At 37.4% G+C, this 22,005-nt stretch overlaps 1 protein-coding gene across 2 annotated transcripts in view; it reads left to right on the plus strand.

Annotated features, from left to right (window-relative positions):
* The window catches only part of PRKD1 (protein kinase D1), a gene marked incomplete at both ends in the record, with an annotated part of 167,343 nt that extends 158,311 nt beyond the window's left edge, over positions 1–9,032 (plus strand). For both annotated transcript variants that reach the window (XM_079698833.1, XM_079698832.1), the window contains 2 exons: positions 7,901–7,986; positions 8,814–9,032. In XM_079698833.1, the coding sequence (XP_079554959.1) occupies positions 7,901–7,986; positions 8,814–9,032 (305 nt within the window). The remainder of the gene's footprint in view (positions 1–7,900; positions 7,987–8,813) is intronic.
* Positions 9,033–22,005: the final 12,973 nt, after the last annotated feature.

Genomic DNA, 22,005 nt, shown 5'->3' on the forward strand with positions numbered 1-22,005 from the left:
CCCTAGTCCTTTGCTATTCAAAATGTGGTCTAAGGTTCCACCTGGGACTCTCAGGTTCCACCCCAGACCTACCTAATCAGAATCTACAGTTTAAGATCCCTAGATTATTCATATGGGTGTAAAAATCTGAAACGCACTGCTTAGTACAGCCATTCTCAACCCTAGGAGCACATATTAGAAACACCTGAGGTGCTTCTAAAACTACCGACACCTGGAGGCCCCTAACGATTTTTTTCACTTGACCTTTGGCTTGAGTATCAGCACTAAAAAAAAGACCAAAAAAAAAAAAAACACCCAGAAACCTCTCCAAAGTGAAAATGAAAAAAAGAAAAATTCACCCCAAACTTCATTAAACTACTATAAATATATTTTAATTTAGACTTTAAATTTTGAATCAATTTGGCATCAGTTAGGGGGCTGCTGTATGCTGTGTTTAAACAATTCATGATTTCCAAGATAGTCTTTCTAGTCTTCAGGTGGAAATTAAACTGAATGTAAAGCAAAGGACTACCCAATGATAGAATAACTTTCTACAGAGGAAAGAACTGGGAAAGGAAAGACCCTGCTTGAGTCTCTAAAGGTCTTGCACTTCATTGGATTGCGGTAATTGACTCAGGAACCAGTGAGATGATGATTTCCAGCGGCCTTGTTTACTGCCGGCAGCCTCTGGTTTCAGCCCCTGAGAGGAGTGTCCCACTTAGTGTTGCCGGGGCAACAGCTTGCTGGGTTGAGAGCTGGAATGTGAAGGGTTGCAAAACGATTTTTTAAATAAACACATAACTTACCATCAGCATGAATCAAGCCAAAGGGAGAAGTACTGAGCCTACAGGGTGACAGGCAGTGAGGCAGAATGGAAAGGGAAAAAAGAAAACAAGGAGCTCAGTAGTGACAGATGAAGACTCCATCACTAGAGTGATAGTCCTGATCTGGTTTCTAATTTGAAAATTTGTACCTCAATAATTTGCAGCTGGACGAAAGACAGTATGGAAAAAACAATTTTTTCTAAACTACCATGTCTGGACAAAACAGGTCAGCCCCAGGGTTTCATAGATAATTTCTCTCATGTCAAATAAACACTGTAAAGTAAACGTGATCTGTATTGCAGATCCTCTCAGCATTATTCTGATTTTCTGATGGAAGTCATTGATCCTGTGATCCGTTTGTAGACGTGTGATGTCCTACCCTCCAGGAGTATTTTTAGCCAAACTATACAAACTATATGCACATAATGTGGATATTAAAACTTAGAGCTGAGAAAAATGGATATTTAAATTTCTAATTAATGTATTCAATCTATCAAATGCTATTTAGCAAGCATTTTCCTAACACTTTAAATGATGCATTTGATTTTAAATATTTATGAAATTGTGCAAAAATGAATACACAATCTGTGGGACCTTAAAGCAGCTGAAATCTAGTGGGAAGAATGGGGGGACAGGCAGGTACCTAAAATGAAAGATGGGAAATGGGGGAATTCCCTGGCAGTCCAGGGATGCTTTCACTGCAGGGGCCCAAGTTCCATCCCTGATCGGGGAACTAAGATCCTGCAAGCCTCTCGGCCAAAAAGAGATGAAAAATGGAAGATGACTGAGAGGTGTGACCTGAGGGTCCTATTATGTCTTCAGATATGTCCAGTTCCATTCTTTCTGTAGGATTTTCTCCAAGCTTTGGTTGCTGTTTAGTTTAGTCATAGCTATGACACATGCAAATGTCCCTTTTGCATACTAAGAACCTATTGTCCATACACATGGTATTTGCTTTGAAATGGAGAATCACTGCAATATAGTTTCCACAATTTCAAAGATGATTCTGAATTTTGACACCCTAAGAAAATAGAATCCATACAATTAACACCGATGGAACGTTTCTTTTCATATTAAAACATAAAGCCCTTCAGCACCTGCGTCTACCATTTAATTTTGTTTTTGTTCAGATATACTTACACATAACTTCAGCTATCCCAACATCTGCTGAAAGTCACATACTGGTAAAAAAAAAAAAAAAAAAAGTTTGATAAAAGTTTCTCTTCGCTTTCCTGACATTTCAGTCTCTCAGCTGATGGGGCAACAAGAGAAATTGCTGTACAGGAAGTTAGGGGAAAAGTAACTTTGTTAGCCAAGAATTTGTTGTAGCAAAAAAGAAACATTAAACGTCATAAAACAGATTTTCTTTGCTCTTATTTTAATTTATAGGGAACATCAATATGAATCCATGGCCAGAGACATTTTAGAAAACACAAAACTCTGTGCTTATGAGAGAGGGGATTCTTTAAAATAAAAATCTGAACGATACAATTGTTTAAAATTTTCTAATAAGAAAGAAAAAGGAAAGACTTCTCACATTGCCCAACTGTAGCTATTTGAGGTGTTCAGAGAGCTCAGCCTTAAGACAGTTTATTAAAAATATGGAAGGAAGGGATTGAGTTTTAGGATGAATAAGAGAACAGAACTCTCAGAATAATATTAGAAAGGCTAACTCTCTGAGTAAATGGGCAAGTAGAATCAGAAAATAATCCTACCACTCTGAAAAAAAGTTGCCATCATATTTACTGCAAAGAGAAGGAGGAACTAGCCACTGCCTATTTTGCTCCTGTTTTCTTTGGGGGTGGAGAAGCGGCTCTTCAAATTGAGAGAATAAGGGAAGGAGGGTGTGAAACAAACAATATAACTCAGAGAATGGAGGATTTTCCTGCGCAGCTTTGGCCCTAGGTACAACGACAGCTGTTTTAAATTACATCTGCTTATTGCCCCAAACTGTGAAGAATCCAGCACTGTGTAGCAATAAACCTTAACCTCATGAAAGGCAGGTATTGGGATATGTACTTTTTGCTATATTTATGGAAGGAAGTATGGGGTACCAGGAATTGGTGGCACTCTCTGCTTCCCCAAATATCTCTTTATCCTGGGGCTCCAGATCTTCCTGGTGCTCCGGGGAACCTGGAGTTTCTGTATCCTTCTAGCTTCCGCCGTGGGTGCTAGTATCCTGTTCTGCTGACATGCCAGCATGTCACCTTTCCTTCTGACTTCCCATTCTGCTGCAGTCCCCTTCCTTACTTCCTATTTCCCACAGCCAGACCACCGTCCCTTTCTCCTTTGTTTTTGAAAGAAGTTCACAGAATGGCCCAGTTTCATATCTGTCTTTCCCATTGTCTCTCCTTCTCCGCCCCCAGCCACCCTGCAGTTTCAAAGACCAACCCTGTCAGATTCCCTCTAGGTCAGAATTCTGAGTCTTGATTTGAGTTTTGGAACTAGAGTTGAGATCCCATTTGGAATTTTTTCCTGATTGTTGACTCTCTTGGGACTGCTGTAGCTACTCCAGTTTTACTAGTCTTTTTGCTCCTTTGCTATTGGCTTCCTTCTTCCCTTAACTTGGATCCTTTACATTTGAGGGTTACCCATAGCAGTCTCATCTGGGAGCTAGTACCTAGGGGGGAAATAGTGGTATCACAAGAGTACACTCAATGGCAGCTATAAACTATGACTGATGTTCAGAACAGGACTTATTGCATATTAAAGAGGCTAACAGAGGTGCTCCTAGAGCCATTGTGGGTAATTAGTAAATCATGGATAAAATGAGAGAGATACCAGAATGCTTAAGACAGGCCAGAATTTTCTGAATTTCTAAAGGGGGGAAAGAATGGATTCTGTAATCATTCAAGAAGAAGCTTAATATTTGTCCTTGTCAAAATCCTAGAATGAATGATTAAATGAATAATTTGCAAATATTTAGAAACAAATCCTGGTACTGAGAAGGAAATGACTAAAAACCAATACTAGTCAATATTAGTTTACTTAGAATCTATTACTCCAGAAAAATTGCATTCTTTTTCAATAAGATTGCCAGATAGGTAGAAGGAGTAATACCAAGGACTTATGATTCTTAACTATAATAAAACATTAGAAAAAATCTCCCACAGTAGCCTTTGGAGAAGATGATAACATATGGACTGAATGGGATACTCCCAGGAGGAAACATTGCTCATTTATGAGTGTGTTCAAAGAATAATTAATAGGCATGGCAGTTGGGCATGTAATCTATTGGAGAGTCCTCAAGTCCTATGTTTAAGCCTTATCCTGAAAAAAGGTTCCTAGTAATTTGATTAATACATAGCAGATAGGCTTACTCAGTTTGGAAGTGGTGGAAAGCTAGAGGATTAGTCCCTTCGATAGGAGAGATCACATCACATTCAGAATAGTCTTTGAATGCTGAAATGTTGAGCTAAGGTCACAAAGATAGATAGATAGATAGATAGGTCAATCTAGGCACTTATGTACATAAAAGTATGGTGGAAACATGCCTAAGAAGAACTTAATGTTCATTATTGGAAATTTTCTAAATTTAATTAGTTTTTGAGATTATTATCGGTTAATAATAATGAGTTAATGGTATGATGTGGCTACTGCATGCCATAGTATTTAAGAGCATGGGCTTTGGAGCCAGTTACCCTGGGTTTCAAACTCAGCTGTTACCTGGGAACTGTCTGACTTCGGCCAAGTTATATGACCTTTTGAAGTTTCAGTTTTTCCTTTTATATAAAATAGAGATTAAAATAGTAACTACTGGGGCTTCCCTGGTGGCGCAGTGGTTGAGAGTCCACCTGCCGATGCAGGGGACGCAGGTTCGTGCCCCGGTCCGGGAAGATCCCACATGCCGCGGAGCGGCTGGGCCCGTGAGCCATGGCCGCTGAGCCTGCGTGTCCGGGGCTGGTGCTCCGCGGCGGGAGAGGCCGCGGCAGTGAGAGGCCCACGTACCGCAAAAAAAAAAAAAAAGTAACTACTTTCATATGTTTGTTAGGAGTACTTAAGAATATGAATGCGAAATTTTTTTAAAAAAGGAAAACCTTCCATCCTAGGCTATATGAATAATATCACAATTAAGTTGTCAGTTAATTGTGAGGAAAATTCTGGTCCATTGTGAACAGGAACATTGAAAAAGAGCTAGTGAACATAAAATAAGGGTGCACGGGGAGACTGAGGAAGCTAACGGAACCACAGAAGACGAGGTTAAGGTGCGTCACTGTCCCCAAATCTTAAAGAGCTGTCATATAGAATAGTCAAGTTCTCCATTGCATCTAGAACATAAATAGGATTAATGTGGGTAAGTTATAAAAAGACAACTTTGGGCACAACATAGGAGAAAAGAATTCTTGTCACTGGTATCCTGCAACACCGTTGAGATGTGAACTAGATTGTACTACTGCAGTTAGTCACTAGGACCCTAGCTAGTTATATTTAGGGAGTGCTAAAGAAAACATTTTTTTCTTTGAGTAGGATATTAATTAAAGGTCAAAGATTTTAAATGGTGCGTTTTGTCATGTTATGTGTGTGTGTGTGTGTGTGTGTGCGCACGCGCGCGTGCATATTTTGCCTTTGCGATTAGATTGGGGACTTTTCAGGGCTTTATCATTACCTTTTTTATTCCCAATGTCATTGCCAACAGTAATTCCTTAAGGAATATTTGGTGAATGAACAGATAAATGAATGATACGTATATGCGATAGACATGGTCAATAAAGAGAATATTGTAAAAAAAAAAAAAACCAAAAAAACAGTAGAATCTCTTTTTAAAAGTGAGCTTAGTGAAAGGCATTTTGGATGGTATATTTAATGCTGGGTTGTATGAGACTTGATTAATGAAAAGGATGTTTTAGGAGTTCCAGAAACAGTGACCAGTAGAATGGAACTCTCAAACACTTTTCTCAGTAACACCGGGTTCCCAATATTTAACTACATTGTCTAACATTTAATAGTTAATTATTTCTGTTTTCTGCTCTCAATAGCCGTGAAATATATTTATAAATACACAGATACACCCCCCCCCCACACACACACACACACACTCCCACTAATTCTCTCCTTAGGTCCTAAACTATTTTCTCTGGGAGGTACTTGTCATTGGCTTGCTGTGCTTATTCAGGTCAGCTGTGTACTGCGGCTGTAGTGAGACTTGTGATTATATGCTTCATTCAGCAGAGCAATTTTTTCATCTTCACATATTCCATTCCCTTCAGACACATCTAGTTTCTCCCCTGGCCGTACTTCCTTCCCCATTAGGCAGTGTGATTCACTGTTGGGGCCCATTTGGGCACAAACCAGACTTTTTGTCGAGTTGCTGTACTCCTACCTTCCTAATTATAGAATTCAAAGCAGAAGGAGTGAATTAATAACATGTCTTTATCCCCTGCAGTGTGTGGGGAAGCATAATGCTGCGGCATGCTTACGGTAGCACATGCATTCTCCCGTCTCCCCTTATTCTCCATTTTTGCTGTGTGACTTCACAGAAGCAAGAATGGAAGGTGCACTTTACACACCAGTGAGTAAATCATGTGAATGGATGTTTTAAAGCCCATGCCCAATACACAGTTCACTGAGAGAACTATACGTTCAAAAGCTCTCTGAGAACACATGCTTGGAATTTGAAATTGTACTAAATACTGTGTTTCCTAAGGTATTCTAGCGAAGGCAAGGGTGTAGGGGCATAGACAGCATTTAAATATGTGCTATTGCATTTACTTTCTCCAATCAAGCAATTCTTAGATGTTTGATTCTACAGTCCTTCCATGCAGGCAAATACTTGGAATATTAGTATCAAAGTGATACAATTCTAGATTACCAGAAGCCTGTAAAAATCATTTCTCTTTGCCTGATAAGAGAAGGATTCTGATTCATTCTGAGGGAATAAAGTGACCTTTGTTCCAGGTGGCCTCAGGACTCCTGTGACACTGTATTTTCAGATCCACACAGACTGATGTAGACCAAACAATGGAGTCAAAGCCCCCTCATTCAGGACTTGATGGTTGAGGAAGTTGGGGAGTTAATTTGCATCTTTATCAGATACCTGTTAAAGGTTTTTGATAGAAAGATCCATCTCTCAAGAAACTTAATGACCAGGGTTGATTAAGGGAGGGAATGGACTCTTCGGTGGAATGTGAATGCTTTCATTAGTTTGGCAGATTTCACTAAGTTCTTTTTGGGGAGAAAATGCTAACAGGAAAGATAGAAATGGGAAGTCATTACAAGAATGAATGGGAAGCATGAGGTAATGAATTTAATAAATAGTGAACAATTAATGGTATAGGCTGAAAATAATAGTTTTCAGAGAGGTGAGTGAGAACTCTGTTACATGGTACTCTGGGTAAGATGCTTTGTAGACTAGATAACTAGAAGAATCACTTTTTTTCCTAAATTACACTCTGTTGAAGTCCCAGTCAGAGGCAGAGTATGAGGCTGGATGATTTGTGATTCTAACCTCTTAGAAGAATTCTTGTTAGACAAGTTGATTACCTGTCTTCCCTATGAGAGCAATGAAGGCTGATACAATTCCAATTCATGGATTATTTTTCAAAGTAAAGAGAAAGAGACAAAAGTGTTTCACCACTGGGCTATTGATTTTTAGGCTCTAAGTTTATCATGAGTCATGGCCTATGTTATGCTTTATTTTCTTCCTTTTAAATGTGGTGTCCAGATGTCTGTCGCTTAATTCAAGACTACGGAGCCCATTATGTGTATTCAAACTTTATGTGTAACAAAATTAGTAAATGCTTTCTCTTGAATATTAGTTTTATCCTGCCATCAGTGCAACACATATTTAAATGATGTATATTTGAACAAAACTCCTACTTCAGAAAAATGTATTAGAAACTAGACTAAGAGAAATTCACATCATACTCACAAAGGACTCATACTCCTTCCTCCACAATTATTTCCAATTCATTTTTTCACATCTAAAATTAAGGCCAAGGTTTTAGAATTCTCAAGGGGAATTTTCTTCATGTTCTAGTGTCTATTATCACTGTGTTGCATTTAACTGTGTGAAATAGCAGATGTGGAATAAACTATAAATGAATTATGCATATGTTCCAGATATGTCATCTATTTTTACCAATAAAAATTTTTTTCAGCCATTGATCTTATCAATAACTTGCTGCAAGTAAAAATGAGAAAGCGCTATAGCGTGGATAAGACCTTGAGTCACCCTTGGTTACAGGTAAAAATCAATCACTGGATATTTTCTCAGTTGAATAAGCTTCTAAATATTTAAGATTCTGATACTATATATAAGAATCTTTTGTCATATTTTTTAAAGTATAATTATAATACCAGTTTGTTTGCCAAAATGCATGCAACTTCATAGGATTTAATAACAATTTAGTATTTCTAAACCTCTTTTCCTACCAGGAAAATTGGATAAGGGAGAAACACACCATACCACACACATACACACACACACACACACCAAAAACAAAAGACAAAAAAAGAAGGGTCATAATGAAACTCCAAGGACCAGATTTCAAAGGCATCTGTATGTGTAATCCTGATAACTATCCAAGTAGATGCCCACCTGGTCATGCACTGTACTTGTTTGGAAGCTATATATTTAAAGCCAAGGCAATACTTGTAAAAGAAATGCATGGTAGATATAAAGCATATGCATGTGTTTGTTCTCTCTTAAATATTTTATTTTCACATTGAACTTAGAAGTTTAGAAAAACGATCCTCTGAAATACTGAAGGATTATTTGTAGGCATTAAATTCCAAAGGAATACCAACATTCTGCTTTGCTTGACTGCAAATATTAATTGCCCACCTTCTGATGCCTGATATCCTATAAACAGTATACATTTGCAAAGTTTAGGTAGATAGGATGGCTTTGGTGCTGATGCTGTCACCTCAGGGTGCCTGATGAAAGACATAGCATGGTGGGAGTGGAAGGAAAAAGGGTCACATATATGTTGTGGGAGCTGACAACAATGAAAGAGTGTTTTAATGAGTTTTAATCATATCTATGGTAATATTTTGCAACTTCTTCCTCAGGATTATCAGACCTGGTTAGATTTACGAGAGCTGGAATGCAAAATCGGGGAACGCTACATCACCCATGAGAGTGATGACTCAAGGTGGGAGCAGTATGCAGGCGAGCAGGGGCTGCAGTACCCCACACACCTGATAGATCCAAGCACTGGCCACAGTGACAGTCCTGAAACCGAAGAAACAGAGATGAAAGCCCTCAGTGAGCGTGTCAGCATCCTCTGAGTTCCATCCCATATAATCTGTCAAAACACTGTGGAATTAATAAATACATACGGTCAGGTTTAACATTTGCCTTGCAGAACTGCCATTATTTTCTGTCAGATGAGAACAAAGCTGTTAAACTGTTAGCACTGTTGATGTATCTGAGTTGCCAAGACAGATCAACAGAAGCATTTGTATTTTGTGTGACCAACTGTGTTGTATTAACAAAAGTTCCCTGAAACACTAAACTTGTTATTGTGAATGATTCATGTTATATTTAATGCATTAAACCTGTCTCCACTGTGCCTTTGCAAATTGGTGTTTTTCTTACTGGAGCCTCAATTTGGTAAGAGTCTACAGAACCTGTCCATGAAGTAGTTCTGTTCTGTGTGTCCCTTTGGTGTTCTCACTATAAGCAAACTCTTGAAGAGTAGATTATTACCAGTGTTCTATGAACAACCCCAAAACTCATGTGGAAAAAACAAATGATGGGGGCTGGGGGCTCGGGGGGATGGACATGCAATCCTAAGACACAAATGTATGAAAGAGTTTTACTGTATAGTTTCAAAGCCTTTGCCTGCCTGGTGTGCCTCAGTATATTTAAACTCCAGTAAATGGGCCTAGGTGCACCTACTACATTTTAAGCCTAAATGCCTTAGAAATGTAACTGCCATGTATATAGAACAGGTATATTTTCCCCTTTCTTGCAATACCCCACTGTACTATGGAAAATCAGCAGCTAAACAACCTTTTGCCTTTGTGTATTTTTCAACAATAACAAATAAATATTCTTGGCAAAATATGTGTCCATCGGACTGAATTATTTTCATTTGTGATCCATGCTAATGTTCTCTGGCCAAGTAAGAGCAGGGGTATCTGCTCAAAAAAACCAGAGAAAGTCTCAGGGCCTAGAACTTAGCTTTGTCTAGTCTGCAGCCACAAAAGTATGTTTCCAAGTGTACTGAAACCTTTCTATCTTGCATGTCATCTAGTTTCCAGTAGAAAGGAGAAGAATGACCAAAGCCAAACAGAATACTTGGAGACATAAGAATATTACAAACAGCAGTCTCAATGTAGCCTCCTGATTTATTAGAATAATGGCTCTAATAATTTCTTTCTAAATAAGAAGATTCTGAGATGAACTATAATAACACATCAATACTGGAAAATTCCTAAAGAGAAAGCCAACTCAAGTAAAGTTCTGTAGCCTGGGGAAGACAAAACTAGTATTGGACTTAACAGACTTCAGGTGTGTGGAGTGGATAATTGTGGGCTGTTTTTCTTTGTAGCAGGATGACAGTGAATTATCATGTATTACTGTTACTATATAACAGAAAAAAATTGTAATAAAGGTTTGGAAGAATTTCATGTGTTGTAAGCCACTTGAATATGTTACATAATTATGTTAGGACAACAGACAATATTTGCACTTGGAGGGATGGGAGGAAAATAGTTGATCTTTCCAATGGTTAATTACTATTTTGTATTATTTTAAGGCATTTGGAATTTATTCTGTGTTAAGTCTGAGGAAGTCATTCAAACTTTTTAAGCAGAAGAATAATCAACATCAACAAGTTCACTCTGCCAGCAAGACAGAGTCTGGATTGAAGCCAGGGCAGGGGTGAGCCAAAAGACCAGGTAAACTATTGTAATAACACATCGGGGATAATGAGGGCATGAACTAAGGCAGGAGTAAATAGGAAACTAGGTGGAGAGGTATATATAAGAGATGTTGATGGGTGGAATCAGTGGGACTTGGTTACTAGTTGAATGTGGAATTTAAAGGAGTCCAGAGTGAATCCTAGGTTTTAGCTCAGATGAATGATGGAACTATTAATCAAAAGGAATTATAGCCTTAAAAAGGGTAAGTTCACATTTGAACATGTTGAATATAAAGTTCCTGTTAGACATCAAGTTTGAGATATCCTGAAGATATTTAGATATGTGTGTAGAGTTTAGAAAAGAATTCTGGAGTTGAAGGTACAGATTTGGGAGTCAATAACTCACCTCAAGTTGATAAGAATGACTCAGGTCTTTGGGGGTAGAATGAGAAAGAATGATCATAGGACACAAACCTGAGAAATATCACCATGAATGGTTCAATCAGAAAAAAAAGGAAAATTGAAAAGGAATATTTAAAGATAGAGTTACATGAAGTAATATTATGGAACTCAAGGAAAGAAGTAAGCTCAGGAATGAAGTAGACAATAGTAGAAAATATTATGGAGGAATAATGGTTTCAGCTTTTTGGGGGGGCAGCCTTACCAACTATTCCAGCAGTTTGTAACAAACATTACTCTTTCTGTTACATTCAGAGTAGCATGTCAAAAGGATATCTGTGTGGCCATGCTACTGACCCAACTTATTCAAGCACAGGAAAGAGTAAGTAACTCCTAATGTTCAGAAAAAAAATGGGCCACTGAAAGTCATGCCACTTTCTTCCATCCAGAATATCAGTTGATGCTGCAAAGAATGCAATTTCACTGAACCAGCACCCACTTTTTATGCTAAATATCATCAATTCAGTTGTCCACACTTCACATCAGTGGTATATCATTGTGTTCAATGACATGGGCAGTAGTCTGTGTTTAATACAAGAGGCAGAGCAACATTTTTGATACAGAAGGATCTTCTGATTCTGACAAAGATGAGAAGTGACTGGCGCATGATTTAGGGAGGATGTGTCCTCTGTCATTTTTGCAGTGGCGATATTCCTTAAACAACATTATCAGTCTATTCAAGATGTCATAAATTTGCTGATCTCTGTATATCCAGAACCACTAGAGCAAACTCCCACTATTCTTGCTTCTGGCCTGAGCAAGAGCACAGTGCTTAGAAAAATATTTTGATCAGTGTTGCTTTCGATTTGTCCATTAGCCCTGAAGAATCTCTGAGTTTAGTGAATACTCTCATGGAGACTTTTTAAAAAAATATATGGTCAGCCATTGTACTGAATGTGTACAATAAGTACAGCAGTGAGAATAAGAAAGCCATCTGTCTCCTCTTTGCATCCATTATCCAGTCAGTGTTAAGTTTGACTACTTCTATGAAGTGATTACATTTTACATACTGTCTGTTTAAACCTGTTTTAAGGAACCAAATACTGGTTCATCTGAAGATACACTGGGGCCCATGGAGAAGGGCCAACTGCTTTTAGTTGCCAAAAGGGAACAGGCTCTTTCATCTCAGTCTTTTCACATTGTCTGAAACACTCAGAAAATGTGGGGTGTCCTCTCCACCCTACCCTCTTGCCTTGTTAACTGCTGTTTATCCTTTTACCATGCATTTGACATATGTCTCATGTCTTTTTTGTTCCCCTGCTCCTCTTTAATTACCTTCTTTTTTGTTAGATAGATATTATTAATATAACATTTTAATTCTTCTGTTGGATTTTTTACTATTTTTAACTTATTTTTTAGTGATTGCTCTAGAGATTATAATATGCATCTGTTCTTATCACAGTCTACTTCATATCAGTAATAACTTAAGTCTGGTGAAATATACAAACTGTGCTCCAGTATAGCTCCATTCCCTCCACCCTTATTTGTGATGTTATTATTATATATGTTATAGATTTATATGTTATAACCCAATTTTTTGTAATTATCATTTTATACAATTATCCTTTAAATCAGTTGAGAGAAGAAAGGTGAAAAAATACACCGTCTTTTATATTTACCTACCTTTTCCATTGCTCTTTATTTCTTCATGTGAATTCAGGGTACTATCTAGAGTCATTTCCTTTCTGCCTGAATGACTTTCTTGAGGATTTCTTTAAGACATGTCTGCTAGCAACAAGTTCTCTCAGTCTGCATATCTTGTGAATGCCTTTATTTCACATTTATTTTTGAAGGAAAGTTTTGCTGGATATAGAATTCTTGGTTCATGGGGTTTTTTGTTTTTTGTTTTTTTCTTTCATCCTACTGCTTTTTAGCCTCTATTGTTTCTGATGAGAAGTCATCTTTAATCGTATTGTGGTTCCCTTATATGTGATGAATTATTTTTCTCTTTCTGCTTTCAGTATTTTCTCTTTGTCTTTCAGCAGTTTAAGATCATGTATCTAGGTGTGGATTTCTTTGTTTTTATCCTATTTGAGCTTATGCTTCTTAGATGTGTAGATAATTTTTTTCATACAATTGGGAAAACTCAGACCATTGTTTCTTCAAATACTTTTCTGCCCTTCTATCTCTCTCCTTTCTGTCTGGGACCCTCATTACATATGAGTTGGTGTGCTTGGTGAGTTTTACAGGCCTCTGAAGCTCTATTTTTGTTTTGTTTTGTTTTTGTTTTCATTTTCTTTCTGTTCAGATTAGATAATCTGTACTGATTTACCTTCAAGTTCACTTATTCTTTCTTTTGCCAAATCAAATCTGATGTTGAGCCTCTCCAGTGAGTTTTTTATTTTACTTTTTTTCCAAATGTAACTTTTCTCTCTGGTTATTTTTTATTATGCTCATCTTTCTAAAAATTATTTTCTATTAGGTGAGTCATTATCATACTTTCCTCCAGTTCTTTAAATGTGGTTTCCCTGAGTTCTTTGAACATGTTTGTAATAGCTACTTTGAAGCAATTGTTAAGTCCAATTTCTGGGCCCTCTCTCCCATCCTCTACCCCACCCGAGATAGTTTCCATTGAATGCTTTTTTTTTTTTTTTGCGGTACATGGGCCTCTCACTGTTGTGGCCTCTCCCATTGCGGAGCACAGGCTCCGACGCGCAGGCTCAGTGGCCATGGCTCATGGGCCTAGCCGCTCTGCGGCATGTGGGATCTTCCCGGACCGGGGCACGAACCCATGTCCCCTGCATGGGCAGCCGGACTCTCAACCACTGCGCCACCAGGGAAGCCCTGAATGCTTTTTTATCCTGTGTATGCATCACAATTTCCTTTCTTTTCATGTCAAAATTATGGATTTTAACTAACATATTGTAGCAACTCGGTATTGTGACTCATCTCTTATCCTCCCCATCATAGTTATTGTTGTTGCTTTTGTTTGTTCAGTAACTTATCAGGATTAATACTCTAGAAACTGTCTTCCCTGAAGTACGCACCTGCTTATGTCTCTGCTCAGTTTTAGTTTGTTTATTTTTATTTTTATTTTTAAGACTGGCCTCCTAGATGCCACATCTAGGACAGCATAAGTTAGTGGTCAGTGATAGTTCAGAGATTGTGTTTGAACACCTTGAGCCAGTTAGACTTCTATCCTTTGCTGGTGAATCAAAGTGTGGGTTAGGTTCAAGCAGTTAATACGTTTCTTTCCCTGAGATGCTTTTATTCTCTCTGTGTGCAAGGTCTTTCACTCAGTCAGGTGAAAAGTAGATGCCTAAGGCTCAGACTCTTCTGTGTGTACACCTTTGTACATACACGTAGCTTTTGAGCCACGAGGGGTATGTGAAAACCTCCTATGTATCTTCCTAGTAAATTTCTGGCTGTTCTACCAATCTGTTCATTATCCCAATCTGTATTGCAACCTCAGGATAGCTGTAATGTTGTCCTTAAATGTTTGTTCATGATGAGATTGCTATTGTTTTTGACAATAACTCTAGAAATGGGTTTTCCACGTTCTGCTCCAAATCAAGTCAGCCATCTGCTGTCAGTAAGACCCCTGTTTTTTCCCAGCCTTCCCCACCCTGGTAGAACTCCCTTGCCACAGAGTCAAGGGGAGAGGGTAGGAGGGGAGCAAGCTAAAAGGCCACAGACTCCCATTGTTCTTAGTAAGGGTTGGTTAGTTTTTCCTGAATAAATGCTTATCAGTTCATTGTATGCCCTTGGCCAGTTTCCACAGTCCTAAAATGGTTGTTTGGGGAAATTTTGCTAGGTGTATTATTGCTCTTTGGGAAAAGATTTGCTGAGCTTCTCACTCCCCTATTATGAAAGTCTTCAGAGTTAATAATATTAACCTCACTTTAAGAATGTCCATAGGGGGCTTCCCTGGTGGCGCAGTGGTTGAGAGTCCGCCTGCCGATGCAGGGGACGTGCGTTCGTGCCCCGGTCTGGGAAGATCCCACATGCCGCGGAGCGGCTGGGCCCGTAAGCCATGGCCGCTGAGCCTGCGCGTCCGGAGCCTGTGCTCCGCAACAGGAGACGCCACAACAGGAGAGGCCCACGTACAGCAACAAAAAAAAAAAAAAAAAAAAAAAAAAAAAAGAATGTCCATAGGACTTTAAACAAACACCCTGAAAACATATATAATCTATTATAAATAAAACGAGAGATACATTAGGAGAAAATATTCAGGGAATCCAAATTTTTCTCATTTATTCAGACTTCTTATAATGAGCAAATAAACTATCAGGTAATTAAATTTCAATTATATGTGAAATTGAAATGTCTCATTTAAAATTTTCACTTAATCTATTTCTCCCTCATTTAGGCTCTGAGTGTCTGAACAACACGACTCCCAGTACTCAAGTGGATAAAAACATTCCGTATGTCCACAATAAGGGATGAGTGGGTGTGGGTGTGGCCTGCATGAACCTTCAAACCCTTAACACTAACCTCAGCTAACAGCAGCATGCGGCTTGAGGAGAATGTTCCAAATTGTTTTTCGAAAGACAAAGGGTTGGCACTAGTGGTAACTATTTTGCATGTTTTCCTCAGCACCTCCATCTTCTTTGCTCCTTTGTTCCTTTGGTTTGACTTGTTTTGTTTTCTCCCAGCTCTGAACTTTTCTTGCAGGTTCAGAGAAAGATTTTTTTTTTTAAATCTACTCAAAGGCTGAGTAACCCTCCTACCTGCACTCTTCTGATTCTTTCTTGCCTTTTTTCAGACAGAACGCAGCCCCCAATTAATCTTGCTCTGTTTGGTATCCACAAACAAATTATCTTTTGACTTAAAGCCAGTTCAGCTTCCCACCTCCAACAAAACCTAAACAAATCAAGTTGGGCCTTACTTCTTCTAGCAAACATCTAATTACTGTCTTTTATTTCTCAGGAAAATTCCTCACTTCTTTTCCTTCGGCTTCTGTATTTATATTCCATGGAATAAAATGTTCATTTTTGTCATCAATGAATCTCTTCTCATATGAGTCATCAGTAGCTTTAAACTCAAAATTGATGGATTTTCTCAAGATAGCATAGAGGTTAGAAACCCAAATGAAGAGACAGACTAACTTTGTCTTGAATTCTGGGTGACCATGAAAGCATTGTAATCTCTTATAGGGGTATTTTGAGAGATTAAACAGGATAATGCATATAAAACTCTTAGTGCATCCTTGATCTGAGACATCCATCAATCGGTGACAATTATTATTCTTTAATCATTCAACAACTATTTTTGACCACTTTCTATGTGCTGGGAATATAGCAGATGAAAAGACAGATGTGGTTACTGCCCATATTCCCTCTAACTTCCATCTCTGGTGTCCTGCCTCCATTTGTTTTGATGTGCTATGGGAAAGGCCTGAATTCTGATGCTTAAGAAGCCTGGATCCAAATCCCAACTCCATTCCTTGTTTAGTGAATTTAGACAAGTTCCTCTAAAGTCTCTCTGTCTACTCCAAAGTTAGAATGGCAATGATGTATGTTTCAGAGTGCAGGTGGGATAACTAAGATAAGTATTTAAATTTCTTAGCCAAATTGTTGGCATATGTTACAGCTCAGCAGATGTTAACTTCCTCCTCTCTCCTACCTCTATCTGCATTTCCCAAGGTTTTATTTTTCTCTTTCAATATTTTCTTGTTTTGATATGACTTATTTGCATGAATTCAACTGTTACTTTAGCTAACATTCCCAAATCCATATTGACCACGGCAAACTCTCAACATTCCAGTTACATCTCTCTATAAATATATAGATAATCTCCATAATCTATATCTATCTAGAGGTTCCCACCCCATGACTTAAATTCAACACATCTAAAAATCGCTATTATCAATTTACTTTCAAATCAGCTGCAAGGTAATGTTTTCTAAGTGAAATCTTCTCCTTCAGATTCCTCTCTGTATCATCTACTCTACACACCTCTGCTAGACTTACCATCCCCCAAATTGCTTTAATCATTGTACTCATATGTTCTGAAATCTACAAAGACTCTGCTGCCAGTTACCTACAAGATGAATTCAAATTACTTAGTGTTACAAAAGCTGTGGGATCTAAAAATTAATAAAGTACTATTCAGTAAGAATTCCATGTATTCCACAGATTTCTGAACCACATATATGAATGTCAGGGCTTAGACAGAAACAATTTTCACCTCTTTGAAGTTCATTTTTTGTTTCTATAGCAAGACAAGAAGCTGGGCAAGCTGACTTCTAACTTACCTTCTAATTCATAGATTTCATGAAAGAATGGTTTAAGTTGAATGTCAACAAGATGTCAGTGATGCATATGTTTTCTAATTCTCTGGGGGCAAATTCTGTTTTGAAAGAGGAAAAGTCACATCCTTCCCTGGACCTCATTTGTGTCATAGATTGTGTCTAGGGACTTGTGACAGTGACGGTTTCTTTAAATGAATCTGGGCTACCAGCTACTTTCTGATGAAAAGCGTGAACATTTACCTCAAAACTTCTTTCTGTACCTTGAATGAAATGGTAAGATTTTGAATTAAGATTTATTTTTTCTGGGAATTGAAAGGATCTTCATGTTTTATACTATTTTTTAGTAAACCTGAAACACTTGGATCCTTTCCTTTTGAAATATTCAGCTTGTTTTGGTCTGAGAACTGAGGTTACGCTTTACTTGAGCTTTGGACACTTAGTGACCTCAATTTTCAAGGAGATCCAAATAGATTATTTTTCTTTTCTCTCATAATTTTGTCTCCACTCTTGAAGGTAGATAACTGTCTTGTATTAGTTGACTACTGCATTCCACTACCTTCCATAGAGACATGGGTTATTAGAAGCAAATACCTGAATGTGACCTATATATAGGTCTTCTGCAAAATCTCTAAAAAACTGGGTTCACTGTGGGTGCTTTCAGCCCTCTAGATGGAGGCAGAGGAGCAGGAGGAATCACTTGAGTAAGGATAAAGAAGTAAGAATGAATTGAACAAGAGAAAAGCTCTTGATGATGTAGAGGGTTAATATGGAGGTAGATCCAGGAAATAACATTGTCCAGGTTGATTAGAGCAATACTAACAAAGGCCTCAAAAGCTAGGAAGAAGAATTCACACTTTGTCCCAAAGTATATAGTAAACTGTTGGTTATTTTGTCAAGGGGAATTGTGGAATCCCTATTTTACACTTAAGAAAGTAAAATAAAAATTTTGTTTGGGGTCCAAGAATTTAAATATTAAGTCATGCTTATGTTCATAATGAGATTAAAAGGCTTTTAAAAAAATAAGTAATACGAGCAGAGTCTAAAATTAAACTGACTACACTTTCATTACTCCCTTTCGAAGACAGAGTACTCTTTTTCCATCAGATGTGAATTTTTTCTTCATTCTTAATTCCCTCTATTCAGGTACCCAGATAAACTAAGAACATCTCAGAGGAGATAGTGACTTGAAGTGTGCTCTGTAGGCAAAACTGCAGAATAAGCCGCACTTGGACATCATAAAACTGTGGCTTGTGTACATAGAGAAATAATCATTAGAGCCAATTATCTTTAGACTGATATTTCAAATTCTAATTACAAAGTTTTAGCCTCATTAACACGTGTTTCATTTTGTATCTTGGCTACCACATTTTATTGTTACATTTCATTAAAAATAATGTGAAAAATGAAGATGATCATAAACTTCATCATATAAGCAAAAGAAAAAAATAGTGCCTGGGTAATGATATAGCAACACTTTATATTTGCATAACGACTTCCTTTTAAGGAGCTCAAAGCATTTCACAAACATTATCTCATTAATCCTATAAGTACAACAAAACAAAATAATTTTTTAGAACTCTAAGCTAGGGAAATTGATGCATTAAAATGGCTACAGTTTGTTTCCAGTGTCACACATTGAATTACGAACAAATGAAGTAAGATATTCAGATTCATTTATTATTATTTTAAAGTATACATACAGTAAAATTGACTTTTTTTTTTTTTTTGGTCTATGCTTCTGTGAGTTTTCACACATACAGATTAATGTAACTACCAAAACAAAAGCACTGATTCGAAGATACATGCACCCCAATGTTTATGGCAGCACTGTTTACAATAGATAAGATATGGAAGCAACCCAGTGTCCATCAACAGATAAATGGATAAAAAAAAATGATCTGTAAAAATAGTAAATCATTATGCTATACACCTGAAACTAATAATATTGTAAATCAACTATACTTCAACAAAAAAAAAGTATGTTTTTTAACTTCCAAGTATTTGGAGATATTTCAGTTATCTTTCTGTTATTGATTTCTAGTTTAATTCCCTAATGATCAGACAGTATACTTTGTATGATTCAATTCCCTTGAATTCGTTAAGATGTTTTTATGACCAAGAGATGGCCAATCTTGAGAATGTTCCATGTGTACTTCAAAAGAATATGTATTCTGCTGTTGTTGGGTGGAGTGTCCTACAAATGTCAACTAAATCCAGTTAATTGATGATTTTGTTCAGTTCTTCTATATCATTCTGGTTAGTGGTTAGTGTTTGCATGGTACATGTTTTTCCATCCTTTGGAAAGGATGGAAAAGATGTACATAGAGAGAGTTTCTTGTAGATACCATGTAGCTGGGTCTGGGATTTTAAAAATTCATTATGAAAACCTTGGTTTTTAATTGGTGTGTTCAGACAATTTAAATTAAATATAATTATTGATATTTTTGGATTTAGGCTACAATGATATCATGTTTTCCTATTTGCTCCTTTTGTTTTTTCATTCTTTCCCTTTCCTGTCTTCTATTAAATTATTATAATATTTATGTTTTAGTATTCCATTTTAGTTTGTATGTTGAGTATTTTACTATATATCTTTGTAATTGTTTTATTATTGGTTGATCTAAGGATTAAAATATACCTAGTTAACTTTTTACAGTGCATTTAGAATTAATATTTTACACTTCAAGTGGAATATTGGAACTTTACTACCTTATAGGTCCTTTTACCTTCCCCTCTTTATATTGTAGTTGTAATATGTATTACATCTACATATATTGAAAACCCTATCAGACTATTATAATATTTGCTTTTAATCATCATACATAATTTAAAAAGCTAAGAGGGGATATTTGTCTGTTATGTTTACCCTAACATTTACTGTTTCTGTTCCTCTTCCTTCATTGTTGACATTCCAAGTTGCCCTGCAGTGACATTTTTATTTAATCTGGATAACTCCGTTTTGCCTTTCTTTAAGAGTATTGCTGCTGGCAACAAATTCTCTAGTTTTCCTTCATCTGAGGATATCTATTTTTCCTCCATTCCTGAAGGATAATTTCACTGGATAAAGAATTCTCAGTTGACAGTTTTCTTTCAGCACTTTAAAAATGCCCTACTGCTTTCAGACTAACTGCTCTCTGGATTTTGATAAGAAATCTGCTGCCATTCAAATTGTCCCTGTATATGGATGCAATGTTTCATTTGGCAGGGGCTCTTTCAAGATTTTTTGCTTGTCATTTGTTTTCAGGAGTTTGATTGGGGTGTTTCTGGGCATGGATTTCTTTGCATTTATCCTATTTAGGTTTCACTGAGCATCATAAATCTCTAAGTTTATGTCTTTGGTCAGATTTGTAAAGTATTCAGTCATTATTTCTTAAAACAGTTTTTCTTAACCATACTCATTCTATTATCCTTCTGGGACGTCAGTGATATTGAACATCATTTTGGTATTGTCTCACAGATCCCCAAAACTCTGTTCATTTTTTTTTCAATCTTTTTTTAGATTGGATACTTTCTATTGATCTATGTTCACATTTACTGACTCTTTCCTCTTTCATCTCCATTTAGTTCTTGAATCCATCCAGTGAGTTTTTAGTTTTTGTTGTTGTGTTTTTCAGGTCTAAAGTTTGCCTTTGGTTCTGTTTTTATGTCTTCTATTATTCTGCTGAGACTTTCTGTCTTTCCATTCATTTCAAGAGTGTTTGGCATTACTTTTTTTTTTTTTTTTTTTTTTGCGGTACGCGGGCCTCTCACTGTTGTGGCCTCTCCCGTTGCGGAGCACAGGCTCCGGACGCGCAGGCTCAGCAGCCGTGGCTCACGGGCCTAGCCGCTCTGCGGCATGTGGGCTCTTCCCGGACCGGGGCACGAACCCATGTCCCCTGCATCGGCAGGCGGACTCTCAACCACTGTGCCACCAGGGAAGCCCGTCATTACTTTTTGGAATACAATTAAAATATCTACTTTAAAGTCTTTCTCTCATCATTTTTACCTCTTTGCCATCTCAGTTTTGGTGCCTGTTGATTGCCATTTTTCTTGTGTGATATTGAGATTTTATTTTTCTCTGTAAGTTAAGTGATTTTATGATTTTATCCTGAACATTTTTAATATGATTTTGTTTTGTTTAAATCTTATGAAGAATATTGTTTTTGTTTTGTTTTTTTAGTAGTTATTGATCCTGTTAGATTCAGGCTACAAATTTCTAGTTGCTGTCTGCGGGCTGTAATTTCAAAGTCAGTGCAGTTTTTGAAGCCTTTACAAAATGTGCTATCTAAACCTGTCTTTTGTGTGCTCCACCCAGTAGCAGTCTAGCATCTGGAAAATGGTTACCCCACAATTTAGTTCTCAAAGTCTTTGATATGCTGATTAGAGTCAGATTTAAGTGTTCACAACTTGTGACTGACCCCAAGGGTTCATATATAACTTTCTGGAATTATTTTCCTGAGCTGCCTCCTCTCTGTGATGTCCCTGACTCCTCTATCTCACAGGAGCACCTTTCATGGTCCTTTGGCTAAAAAGCCAGGGCTTTAGATTCCCCACACTGCTGCATAATTACTATGACTGTGTCCATCTCCTGGGCCAGCCAGCAAGAGGATGTATTGGGTTGGCCAAAAAGTTCGTGTGAGTTTTTCCGTAACATCTTACGGACTTTTTGGCCAGTCCAATACAAAGGTAAAGAAACAATGGGGCTACACTCTTGGGACCAGAGTTCCTGTGGTCAAAAAAAAAAATGTTACTTCATTTGAGT

Source organism: Hyperoodon ampullatus (genome assembly GCF_949752795.1).
Source record: "Hyperoodon ampullatus genome assembly, chromosome: 3".
In the NCBI taxonomy this organism is placed as follows: Eukaryota; Metazoa; Chordata; class Mammalia; order Artiodactyla; family Ziphiidae; genus Hyperoodon; species Hyperoodon ampullatus.